Source organism: Nuphar pumila, chromosome 5 (assembly GCF_984573655.1).
Source record: "Nuphar pumila chromosome 5, dmNupPumi1.hap1.1, whole genome shotgun sequence".
Classification (NCBI taxonomy): domain Eukaryota; kingdom Viridiplantae; phylum Streptophyta; class Magnoliopsida; order Nymphaeales; family Nymphaeaceae; genus Nuphar; species Nuphar pumila.
This window is the reverse complement of record NC_143253.1, coordinates 13,476,330-13,489,347: the sequence shown is the minus strand read 5'-3', so window position 1 is coordinate 13,489,347 and position 13,018 is coordinate 13,476,330. Positions and strand designations below refer to the sequence as shown.

The window sequence follows — 13,018 nt, the reverse complement described above, 5'->3', positions numbered from 1 at the left end:
TTCCAAAATCATGGAGGAGATGGTGGACAAAGAGGAAAAAGAGACTATAGCAAGACTATTTGTCACTTTTGTAAGGAACCGGGGCATATCAAGCCCGTATGTCCCAAATGGAAGAGGCTTCTCGCTATGGCCACCACCGATGTACCACAAAAGGAAGAGGCATCATCAAGTGGGTCACTCTCGTTGAATCAAATAGTGGAAGCCCTTCAACCTCTTCTCAAGGGAGCTACATCCGGTGCCGCCGTGTCTACCTCTTCCATTCCAGGTAAAGTCTCTTGGCTTTTGGACTCAGGTGCATCTTTTCATATGTCCCCAAACATGTTTTCACTTTCCGATTTTTCAAAAAATGTTTCTCCATCCTTTGTTTCCACTGCGGATGGGACCTCTCTTGAAATTAAATGAATAGGTAATTTTGAAAATCAAAGTTTTTCCATTCCAAAAATTAGATTTATACTTAAACTTAACTTAAACCTTCTCTCTGTTTCTCAACTCTCGGACCATGGATGCGATATTAAATTTTCATGTGACAAATGTTTAATACAGGATCGTCGGTCCGGGAAATTGATTGGGGAAGGCTTTAGAAAAGGAGACTTATACTATATGGAATCTCTCCAAGTTCCAAAATCATTTTGTAATGTTGCCCGGAACAAAGATATAAACATATGGCACAAAAGACTTGGTCATCCTAATGCCACCAAGTTATCTTATTTACATTTTGCGAAGGATTTATGTAAAAGTTCATTTTCCTGTAATGATTGTATTCTCGGAAAAATGCAAAGTTTACCGTTTAAGCAAAGAACTATGTTCTCATCTAAGACCTTCGAAATTGTTCATTCCGATGTTTGGGGACCCGCACCTGTTGTTTCAAAAGGAGGTTTTTCTTACTATGTTATTTTTGTGGATGATTTCTCCCGGTATTCATGGATCTATTTCCTAAAGTACAAACATGAAGTTTTTACATGTTTTAAAACCATCCATTTAATGATCAAGAATCAATTCAATAGTAATATAAAGATTTTTAGAAGTGACTCTGGAGGAGAATATCTCTCCAACCAATTTAAAACATATCTTGAGGATCACAGAATTATTCATCAAAGGTCTTGTCCTAAAACCCCTCAACAGAATGGATTGGCCGAAAGAAAACATAGGCATATCATTGAGACCACTAGGACCCTGCTTATTTCTCAAAATATTCCTAAGAACTTTTGGGCTGAAGCAGCCCTCGCTTCTGTTTATCTGATAAACCGCTTACCATCTAGGATATTAGGAAAAATATCCCCTTTTGAGATCTTATATAAACTTGAACCTGATTATAATAGGTTACGTGTTTTTGGGTGTAAATGTTTTATTCTTACGGATAAACATGACAAGCTCTCTCCCAAAGCTATCCCCTGCGCCTTTCTTGGGTATTTCGAAACTCAAAAAGGATTTCGTTGCTATGATCTTCGAGGTGATAAGTTATATGTTTCTAGAAATGTAACGTTCTTAGAAAATGAGAGTGAATTTGAAAAAAATGTTTCTCAACAAGAAAATTTTGATTACTCATTCCTTTTTGATTTATTGGCTAGTAATGATGATATATCTAGTGATGATGTATCATCAAATCACGATGAGGAAATTAATGGTGATGTCGAAGAACCTAACCCTCTCAATGATCAAGAAAACAGGTTTTTAAGTGATCCGATAACCTACTCCCGTAGAAACCAAGACACCTTTAGAAGTGCCATTGACCAATACAGTGAGCTTGTACCTACTCTCGATCACAGGAGATCTGAGAGGAATAGGAGACCGCCAACTCGTTTTGTCTCTTTTGATTCTTTTTCACCCTGATATAGGGCTTGTCTTAGTGCCATTCACTCTTATTTTGAGCCAAGAAATTTTGAAGAAGCTAAAAAATGTATAGAATGGCAAGAAGCCATGCAAAAAGAACTTAGTGCTCTCAAAAGTGCTGAAACTTGGGATTTCCAAACCCTACCCATAGGAAAGAAAACTATAGGTTGCCGATGGGTTTTTAAAGTTAAAACTAAAAGCGACGGATCCCTGGAAATGTATAAAGCTCGCTTAGTTGCAAAAGGGTATGGGCAAGAGTATGAAATTGATTATGAAGAAACCTTTGCTCCTGTAGCCCGAATGGTTACAGTTAGATGTCTCATTACCATTGCATCTATTAAAAATTGGAATATTTTTCAAATGGATGTGAAAAATGCTTTTTTAAATGGAAAACTTAACGAAAAAGTGTATATGGAAGCCCCACCAGGCATGACGATTCCTAAAGATAAAGTTCTTCGTCTTCGAAAGGCTCTTTATGGTTTGAAACAGGCCCCCAAAGCCTGGTATGACAGATTTACCAGTGTAATGCTAGAAAATGGTTTCTCCTCATGTTATACTGACACTGCTTTATTTACTAGGAAATCTAAAGCAGGGATTGTAATATTGTTACTATATGTTGATGACATGTTGATTACAGGTGATGATGTTCAAGGAGTCAAGGGTATTAAGTCCGTCTTGACTTCAAAATTTGAGATGTCAGACTTAGGTTTTCTGACATATTTTCTTGGAATTGAGGTTGCTTATTCGCAACGTGGTTATTTTCTATCTCAGTCTAAACTTGCTTGTGAGATTATTGATAGATCAGGAATCTCTGATGACAAAGTATGCGAAACTCCTGAAGTTGTGGGAGCCAAAATGAAGATTGACGATGGTGTTCCTCTAACCGATCCTACTCCCTATAGGCAGTTGGTAGGTTCTTTAATGTATCTTAGCATTACTCGACCTGATTTGTCACATGCTATACACATCGCCAGTCAGTTCCAGCATGCTCCCACAACCGTTCATATGAGTACTGTGCTTCGCATTATCAGATACTTGAAGGGAACGGTGAATAAGGGAGTATTCCTATCCTCTTCTTCTGAATTAAAATTGCTTGCTTATACTGACTCAGATTGGGGAGGTGACCCTAGTAACCGTTACTCCACCACTGGCTTTTGTATTTTCTTAGGAGAATCTTTGATCTTATGGCGATGTAAAAAGCAACAGAAGGTCTCATTATCATCCACTGAAGCCGAATACAGAGCCATGACATCTACCACCATGGAAATAGTATGGATTAGACGCCTTTTGGAAGATATGGGAGTAGTTGTCAAAGAACCAACAAAGCTTTGCTGTGACAATAAAAGTGCAATTTACATTGCCAAGAACCACACATTTCACGAGCGAACAAAGCATATAGAGATGGACTGCCATTATGTCAGAGAAGAATACTTGAAGAAGGTCATTGATCTACCATACGTGACGTCTAAGTATCAACTTGCGGACTTCTTCACAAAAGCACTTTGTTCGTCTAGATTTCATTTCCTCCTTGACAAACTTGCGGTTATCACACCGTAAGTTTGAGGGGGGGTGTTAAAATGTATACTCAAAAACCTTATTGTAAGTATAAATATATATACTTATATACATAGAGATACGTATACATATGTTATATGTATACGTATCTCTATATATAAGTATATATATTTATACATTTTCCCCTTTTTTTTACCCGAAAAGGGTATTTTAGTCCTTTTACTGTTTTGCACATATTCCAATTGGAATATGTTGTAACTTTTTTCTTTATTTTTAATTTCTTTATTTTTTAATTTTTCTTTTTGTAATTTCAAAAAGGTGCCTTGGGGGTCTCCCCAATAGAGTCATTGGGGAGCCCCCAACGGTCACAATTGTGACCGTTGGGAGCTCCCCAACGACTCCTTTGCCATAGGCTGGTACTCGTGAAAAGCCTTTGACATAGGCTGGTACTCATCGTATGAAAAACCTGATGCGTACGCCTTAGAAGCGAAGCGCGCCTCGTTGTGAGGCGTGCGCTTCACCCATGAGAAGCATGCGCTTCACCCATGAGAAGCGTGCGCTTCACCCATGAGAAGCGTGCGCTTCACCCATGAGAAGCGTGCGCTTCACCCATGAGAAGCGTGCGCTTCAAGACTCAAACGTCTCACTACAACGCCTCAGTACCTTGAGCGTGCGCTTCGCCTCTGAGGCGTACGCTTCAGGTACTGAGGCGTACGCCTCTCACAACACTGATAAGAACCACTAGGGTTCATACAAAATACCCGAAAAAGGGTATGCACAAAGAAGAAAAATAAACTTCATTAAAATGGGAGAATTCCCAACTCAAAAGTATATTTTACAAGGGGACAAAACCCCATATTTATAATGTTGAAGAAGGGAGCCATAGAAAGAGTTGTTGGACTCTCCAACGGCTCTAAGAGAAGTGTCCAAAGGTTTTTGCTTTATGCTTTTTGACGTGGTAAAAAAGCATAAGCTTACAATGGTCCAAACCAAAAAAATAAAGTTAACTAGCTATCCTATTGTAACTAAACTAAAAGATTACATATGATGGGGTATTTACATATGAGATTGTCTATGAGATTACAACTTTTAACAACTTGAAACTGTTAATGACTGTTAAGTGGGTTGTATGGATGGTGGCACTTCTTGACAAGTCACTTAGAAAAGGCTCGTCTTGTTGCTAATGAATTGATCAATACTTTTTTCTTTCTACATGGTGCATACTGTAAGTTTTCCTTGTTCCTGTTTGAGAAAGAGAAGAGAGAGAGCTGTATCGGCTGTCACGATTTCTGTTGAAGAAATCGTGACCTAAATGTATATTTAAGGTTACATTATACAATGGATCCGGGTCTGGTATATCCAGACCCGATAACAAAAAAACATTAACAAAATACATGATCCTTGGGTCGGATCCTGCAGATCCTGCACCTTTTTCACCCCCCTCAAGTTGATCATGGTTTTGGATCATGAACAACTTGCTTTTAAGCATCCAAAAGCTATCCTTGGTTAACCCTTTGGTAAATATGTCTGCAACCTGTCTTTCAGTACTGACAAACTCAGGCTCAATCTCTTTTTCTTCAACCTTCTGTCTCACAAAATGTTGGTCGATCTCAATGTGCTTGGCACGACTGTGATGTACTGGATTGAATGACATATTGATAGCACTTTGATTGTCACAGAGCAAGGTAGTGTGGGAGATCTTTTCTCCTACTTCAGTTAGAAGATGCCTGATCCATGTGACTTCGGCAGTGGCAGCAACCATGGATCTATATTCAGCCTTAGTGCTTGATCTAGCGATAACTTTTTGTTTTCTACTGCTCAAAGAGACTAAATTTCTTCCAATGAAGGCACAATATCCTGATGTAGATCTCCTTTCGTCGGGATCTCCTGCCCAGTCTGCATCACAGTATACAGTAATTTCGTGCTCGTTTTGGCCATAGGACTGTGGTAAGTATATCAATCCATCCCCAATAGTCCCTTTCAGATATCTAAGGATCCTCTTGACCGCTTCCATATGTCCAGTGCATGGCGCATGCATAAATTGAGAGACTTGATTGACTGAATAAACAATATCAGGTCTAGAGAATGTGAGGTATTGTAACATTCCTATTATGCTGCGATACCTGGTGGGGTCATCACACAGATCTCCATCATGAGCACTAAGTTTTTGATGAAGTACACTCGGAGTTCCTAGAGGTTTGCAGTCTTTCATGCCTGCCTTGCTGAGAACATCTACAGTGTACTTGTGTTGAGTGAGTGTCAATCCATGAGCCTGGTTATCAACTTCTACACCTAGGAAATAACGTAGAATTCCAAGGTCTTTCATTTTGAACCTTTGACCTAATAAGTCTTTTATTTTTTGAATGTGTTCCGCAGAGTTTCCTGTGATGATAATATCATCGACATAAATTAATAATAGAGTGGTCACAGACTGGCTTTTAAAGATAAATAATGAGTGGTCCAGCATGGAATGTGAAAATCCATGTTTCTGAATCTCTGATGAGAAGCTATCAAACCAAGAGCGAGATGCTTGCTTCAGGCCGTAGATGGCTCTTTTTAGCCTGCATACATGGGTTTTACAATTTTGTTCTTGATATCCAGGGGGTTGTTCCATGTATACCTCCTCCTTCAACTCCCCATGTAAGAATGCATTTTTTACATCAAGCTGACTCAACTTCCATCCATGTTCAACAGCCAGGGAAATGATAATTCGAATCGTTCTCATTCTTACAACCGGACTAAAAGTCTCATCATAGTCTTGCCCTGCTTGAGTGAATTCTTTTGCTACAAGCCTTGCTTTATATCGTTCAATGGTTCCATCTGGCTTGTACTTGATTTTGTAGACCCATTTGCATCCGACAACATTTTTGTCAGGTGGTCTGGGAACAACTTCCCATGTTCCACATTCATGGCCTCTACCCATTTCATAGAAGTCGCTGCCTGGTAATACAAGATGGGCTCTTCGTCCTTATTGATGGCAGTTAAAAACAGTTGAAAATCCAAGGAGAAGTTGTTATAACTAACCCACCTGTCAATAGGATGTCGTATGCAGTTTGATTTTGTAACCGCAAGGGTATGAGAAGGAGTAGAATTAGCGACTGAGGCATGATCTGAATGGCTTGATGTTGTCGGTCTCTGTCTGGAATAGACAATGCCTTTGTATCTGCCCGGTACTTCCTCTGCATTCTGTGACCCTGACGCTCCAGTGTTCTCAAATACCTCTTCTTGTTGCACGCAATCTGAGGAACATGTTTCATTGGATCCAGCAAAAAGTTCTGAGCTTAGCCAAGGATAGTAAATTTCTGGTGGCATATTCGTTGTGTCAGCTCCGTGATCAAAATTTTGTTCATCAAATACAACATTTCTTGAGGTTCTGATACGTTTGTTGGTGGGATCATAACACCTATATCCTTTGTAGTCATCTGCATATCCCACAAATCTGCACTTTTGGGCCTTGTCTTGAAACTTGTTTCTCAGGGACTGATCAATGTGCACATAGCAAACACATCCAAAAACACGCAGATCATAATAACTAGGATAAGTTCCAAAAAGACAGTGATAAGGAGACTTATTTTCCAGAATAACCATAGGCAGTCTATTTATCACATGCACGGCAGAATGGAAAGCTTCTGTCCATAGGTTGATGGGAAGATTGCTGTCATGAAGCATACTCATGGCACTTTCAACGATATGCCTGTGTTTTCGTTCAACAATTCCATTTTGTTGAGGGGTATGAGGACAAGACACCCTTCTTCCTATTCCGTTATTTTGAAGAAAAGAGATAAAATCACGGGATGAGAATTCCCCACCTCCATCACATTGGAAAAATTGAATGGACTCAGAAAATTGATTTTTGACAAGGGAAAGAAAATTTTAAAACAAAGAGAAGACTTCCGACTTATTTCTTATGAAATATATCCAAGTGTATCGAGTATATCAACAAAGATTAGATAGTATTTGCTCCCAGATCCAGAGGCAACTGGAGCGGGTCCCCATACATCAGAACAGATTATCTCAAAAGGTTTTGAAGCTCTCTTATTAATGGAATGAAAAGGCAATACATGACTCTTGCATGAAAGACAACTGGAACATTTGTGACTATTCTCATCCCTATTTAGACTTTCTTTTGGGATGAGATTATTAGATACAAGTTTCTCAATGAAATGACCTCCACAATGACCTAATCGACTATGCCATAAGAATGGCTTATTACATTCAGCAATACTAAAAACATTAGCAGAAGAGGATGAACACGACTTTAATGAAGGCTTTGAATTCAGGTGGACAGGACGAACAACATGACAAGGAGCTTCTTCAAAGACATACATATTGCCTCGTCTCTTTCCTTCAGCGAATGTTTCCCTCGTGCGTAGGTCTTTGACCTGCACAGAGAAGGGAGTGAATTCAACTGAAGCATTATTATCATCAATAAGTTTGGAAACAGAGACAATATTTTTCTTAATATCAGGAGCATGAAGAACGTCAGAAAGAGTGAGAGTGGAATGTGACATAGGAATGACAGTTTTTCCAACATGAGAAACAGGATGGTGGGATCCATCTCCAGTGACAATCTTACTTTTTCCAAAATAGGGAATGAGATTAGAAATCTTACCTGCATCACCAGTTATATGAGTCGCTGCTCTTGAGTCGACAAACCAGGTGCCTTCATCACTCTGCTTCAATTTCAACTCTGTCAAGGCAGATATCAGCAGATCTTTAATCTCTCCACTACTTGAGAACCTTTTTTTGTTTTCTGTCTGTGGACCCTTTCCTTTATTCTCTGGATTATGCCAACAATTCGCCTTGATATGCCCCTTTTTGTTACAAAAGAAGCAGGTATGAATGGATCTTGACCCTTGCGCATGAGTTAACATATTTAGAGTGGGAAGCAGACCACGCCCTCCGTGTCCACTTCGCCCTTGTCCTCCTCGTCCTCTACCACAAGACACCCCTGTGGCAAAAACTTCCTGAGAATTTGTGTGGACGTGAGATTCCTCAAGGAACCCTTTCAGAGTCATCTCATACTGAATTAATTTTGCTCGTAACTCATCAAAGGTAGGAAGGGCAGGGAGACACAATAGGGAAGTGACGATCATGTTGTAGTCGGATCCCAATCCACTCAGAGTCTGTTGTACCATATCGCTGTCGCTCACCGCACATCCTATAACTGCAAGTTGGTCTGTGATAGTCTTCATCTTGTTCAGATATTCCATGATGGTCATGGAATCTTTTTCTCAACATCTGAAATTCCCTCTTGAGAAAAACCATTCTCGCCTGCGAAACTTGTGAATATGTTTGAACCAATTTTTCCCAAAGTTGCAAAGCAGTACAGTTGTCGGGAATTGCAACAAGAACCTCTTGGGACAAGGTGAAAGTGATGTATGCAACCACTGACTGATCTTTCCTTTCCCAGTTGAGGTACTCAACATTCTTGACATACACAATTGAACTTACTCCTTTGTCGTCTTTTTCTTCTCTCATAACAAATTCGATTGGGGCGGGAGAGGTTCCATCAAGGTGACCTAAGAGACCTTGACTCCTTATAAAAGGAATGATTTGTTTGTTCCAAGTCAAGAAATTTGAGGTATTCAACTTTTCAGAAACAAGTTGATTGAGAAAGCTTGAAGAAAGATTCGATTGAGAAGAATAAGGATCCATTGAGAAATAAAATTCAACAAGAGTGTTCACGGAGTGCTCAGTCCCTTTTTTTTTTTAAATTAAATAAGCAAGAGACCGCAGACTGTCAGATTCAGAAAAATATTGAGGCTAAACATTGAACTTTTCTTTACACTCTTGGAATTTTTTTTGAGATTGACGTGATGAAAAGAAAATTTCACACGTTAAATATGTTTTCAGATAAATATAGAAGATGAAAGTCAGGGAAGAGGAACGGACAACAAAAACTGGTATATCTGGATATGCAAAACAGATACAAAAGAGAAGATCGGACAAAGAGAACAAATCAAGTGATACCAAACAAAGGCAGATCTGAAATAGGTATCGATTTGGCGTTTCACGTGGATCGATTTCAGTGATTCACGTGAAAAAAAAAAGGAATCTACCCTTTTTTTGCACAGTTTGTATTCACGTAAAGAGGGTTTACGTGAATCTCAGATTACCACAAAGAGATCAAGCCCACGTGAGATGTGGGTCAGGTGTACAAAAAATTTCAGGAAGAAGGAGAAGAAAGGAGCCACGTGAATCTCAAGCCCACGTGAGATGTGGGTCGAGTACACAGAAAATTTCAGAGAGCAGAAATAAAAAATGAAAAGAGGGAGAAAGGAAGAAAAGTAGAAGGGGAGGAACGAAAAACCTCAAATCTCCGATCGTCGCCCCTGTCGGAAACCCTCTTCGGCCCTCAGATGGATCTCGGCTCTGATACCATGTAAGTTTTCCTTCTTGTTCCTGTTTGAGAAAGAGAAGAGAGAGAGCTGTATCGGCTGTCACGATTTCTGTTGAAGAAATCGTGACCTAAATGTATATTTAAGGTTACATTATACAATGGATCCGGGTCTGGTATATCCAGACCCGATAACAAAAAAACATTAACAAAATACATGATCCTTGGGTTTTATGCTATATATATTGGCATTGACAGTTTTCATTATCATGGTTTGAATTTTGCACTTCTCTTGTGGAATTGGAATTGGAGATACATTATTACTCTTGGTTGTGCTTTTTACATGAACCCTTTTCTTGCAATTGAAATCTTGTTTTCCAACTTAGAAGAAAATGCATAGATTCATGAAGTCATCAAGTTTTCTCAGCAGATCAGATATTTCATTGTTTGTGGATTTTATTCCTTGATCTCAAGGTAGTGTGGATACCTTAAGGTCAAGTGCAGTATCTGTTTGTACGAGATCTGATATCTGGTCCATTGGATAAGTTTATGTTAAATAAAATTTATGATTATTTATCTTAGTGTTATTTAGAATACAATATGTGATGCATTGGGGGAGACCTCAAAGCTTTTTTCAGAAAATTGAAAAAACTAACGCATCAGGACAAGGTTGAACTATGAGAAACTTGACACCCTGTTTCTCTCTCTTATCCCTGGCCTTTTTTCTACGAGATAAGTACCTTCATCATTTAGCATGTAGATTTGTCAGTGTGTCATTTAGCATGGTTGGGAGCCTTGCGTCAGGCTCCACTTCATGATTCAGAATTGAAGACTGTCAGGTGTCTTGAGGAAGTTCCAAGTTAGCCGTCCCCATTAGGGCAATAATGATAGGAAATGTCAGATTATTAGAAAACTCGGAAGTCTCCAGTATGAAGCTCAAGGTATGATGCAAAAAGCATGAGAAGGTAAAATCTGTCTCATAAAAACCTTGGTAATCACTACAAGCACATCCAACTCGAAGGAGATAAATTATGGTCAAAAGTGAATTCTGCTATAGAAGTTTTTAGAAATTTCCAACGACCGAAATCTTGTAAAAGAAGATAATATCAATTTAGAGCTTGCTTCACTTTGTACAAGAAGGAACTTAATGAGTAAAAGTTTTATCAATAAGTGAATATGCAAATGGACATGGAAAGGCTGATTAAACTACATTTTTGTATCTCCATTACTGTGATCCTTGGAAAGTTGTGTTAGACATTTTTGTGTTGCCCTATTGCAGTCCTTCAACAGAAAGCCCCTTCAATTAAGAGACCAATATTGCTTGGAAACTCTAACTTAATAGAGCAACTACCATGATGGCTTTCGTGTCTTACTTTCCTGAGCTTATAGGCCATCATTATGGATAACATCGGTTCTGCCTTTCATGAATGGAGGGTGAAAAGTTCAAACTGTGAGTTTTAATGTATAAAGAATAAGTGCATACCATTTCATCAAGCACCTATTTCTTCTCCTATGGTTCTGCTGTTTTCTTTTGCTTAACATATTGTTGGAATGCAGAAACTCGTTTATGTATACTGCAACTCCTTTGACTTTATTATTTTGGAGTTCCAGCTGCTTAATTTCATTCTTTCAGAAAAGAGTGTTTATATTATTTAAAACTTAAGAAAATTTAGAGAACAGCTAGATCCTTATCCTGGTTTGGCATGACAGTGCATTCTTTGATGCTTGCAGATATCTAGGTTGACAGACCATGCATCATGCACTGGATTGATCTTATCTTAATTTGAGCTGGAAGGATCATCTGTCTTTTTAACTTCTATTGCAGGTTTTGCTACACCACTGTAACATGGCCCATGTAATTTTGTTGGGATGCGCTGAACAAATGAACTCCATTTTTGGGTAATAAGTGGTCTTTACTTGTTGAAGTATATGTTTTTGGCTTAGGAAGTAATGATAACTTTTGTGAATGTGTTCATTCAAAAACCATGGCAGAATATTGGTATTTGCTACCTTTCCTAGTCAGAGTTTTTTGTTCTTATACTGTCTGACAAAAATGTCCGTCTTTCATTTATGTTTTCCTATTACCATATGGAGAAAAATGGTATAATAAGTTTGATTGGTAAAAAAAGGATTTCAGCCATGTGGTTAAGTTAGAGTTTGTCTACCTGATTGGTTCTTGTTTCTTTGGTATGAAAGAGATCAGGAGGTTTTTGGGATATCAACTTAGTGCACTTTATTATTTTGAGCTGGTGGGTGGTAGCATTTCACTAGCAGAAAGCTCAGTCTCTTTAGTTGGGGTTAGTCTCTCCACAGGTTTTGAAATTGTCATAATAAAAGAACAGAGGATGGATTTTTCATGGATTAATGAATTATATTATTAACAAGGAAAATTTATGGAAAATGAGTGCTTCATTGCTAAACAACTAATTGCAATAACTAGCTAGAAAAGAACAAAGAACACCTAAATGTGGATCAATGTAGAAATACTTTGAAATAGCAAAATATACTTGCATCCATTTAGAAAACAGCTGGATATGTGGGAATTGTTAATATGTATTGCTATCCGTGGACGTTAACACATTCACCTCAAATTTATACCCCTCTGAAATAAAAAAATGACAAAATGATTGTGTGTTGATATTCACTAACCATAAGTATTTTAGTAATTTTAAGATGAGAAAAAAACGAAGACTCGTTTTGTATTTAGAAAGATACAGCTAATAAATGTGTCGTATATTCTTTATAAATTCATAAAAAAATGTCCACGGTGGTGGCAACTAATACATGAAACCACCAGTCTATAAGTTTGTGATGAGCTTGTTAATCTCTCTCTCCCCCGGTTGCACCATCCCCCAACACCACAACCAACACACTCTCTCTCTCTCTCTCTCTCTCTCTCTCTTCAAATTGATGTGTTAGAAACTAAGCTGTGTGGCAACTCTTCCGATGGCTCTGCAGTTCAAATGGTTCAACTGCTGGTCTGGTCCAGTTTGATGTAAACACAGGGATGCCCGATGAAGTGTTTGAACTTGTGCTTAGATGGATTTTTGCCACTCCTCCAATCAACTCATGCATAATCTTGTGAAAATTTACTCCTCCAAACCAGGTGCTTTGTGATAAATCCTAATCCTAATCCTAATCCTAATCCATTTCTAGCGAAACTGCATACCTTCCTCCTTTTCTTTCCCATTTTCGGCCTCTTTTATGTTAAACAATGTTGTAAGCCACCAAATTGGAAAGCTTCTAATTTGCTCAGTTCCTTCCATCCTCTTCAAAATAACCCCTCCTGGAAGAGTCCTATTCTTCCATTCCACCATTTGGAACACCTGTGTG

General features: G+C 38.6%; 1 protein-coding gene across 4 annotated transcripts in view; it reads left to right on the top strand.

Moving 5' to 3' along the window:
• The window catches only part of LOC149836849 (uncharacterized), a 41,371-nt gene extending 29,650 nt beyond the window's left edge, over window positions 1–11,721 (top strand). For 2 of the 4 annotated variants that reach the window (XM_090007148.1, XM_090007146.1), the window contains one exon: window positions 11,511–11,721. Coding sequence is in view for 2 of the 4 variants with exons in the window: in XM_090007146.1 (XP_089863272.1) it covers window positions 11,511–11,530 (20 nt within the window). In the remaining 2 variants the exon portion in view is untranslated. Of the gene's footprint in view, window positions 1–11,416 lie in introns of all 4 variants that reach the window. The other 2 variants (XM_090007147.1, XM_090007149.1) reach the window with 1 other exon arrangement.
• Window positions 11,722–13,018: the final 1,297 nt, after the last annotated feature.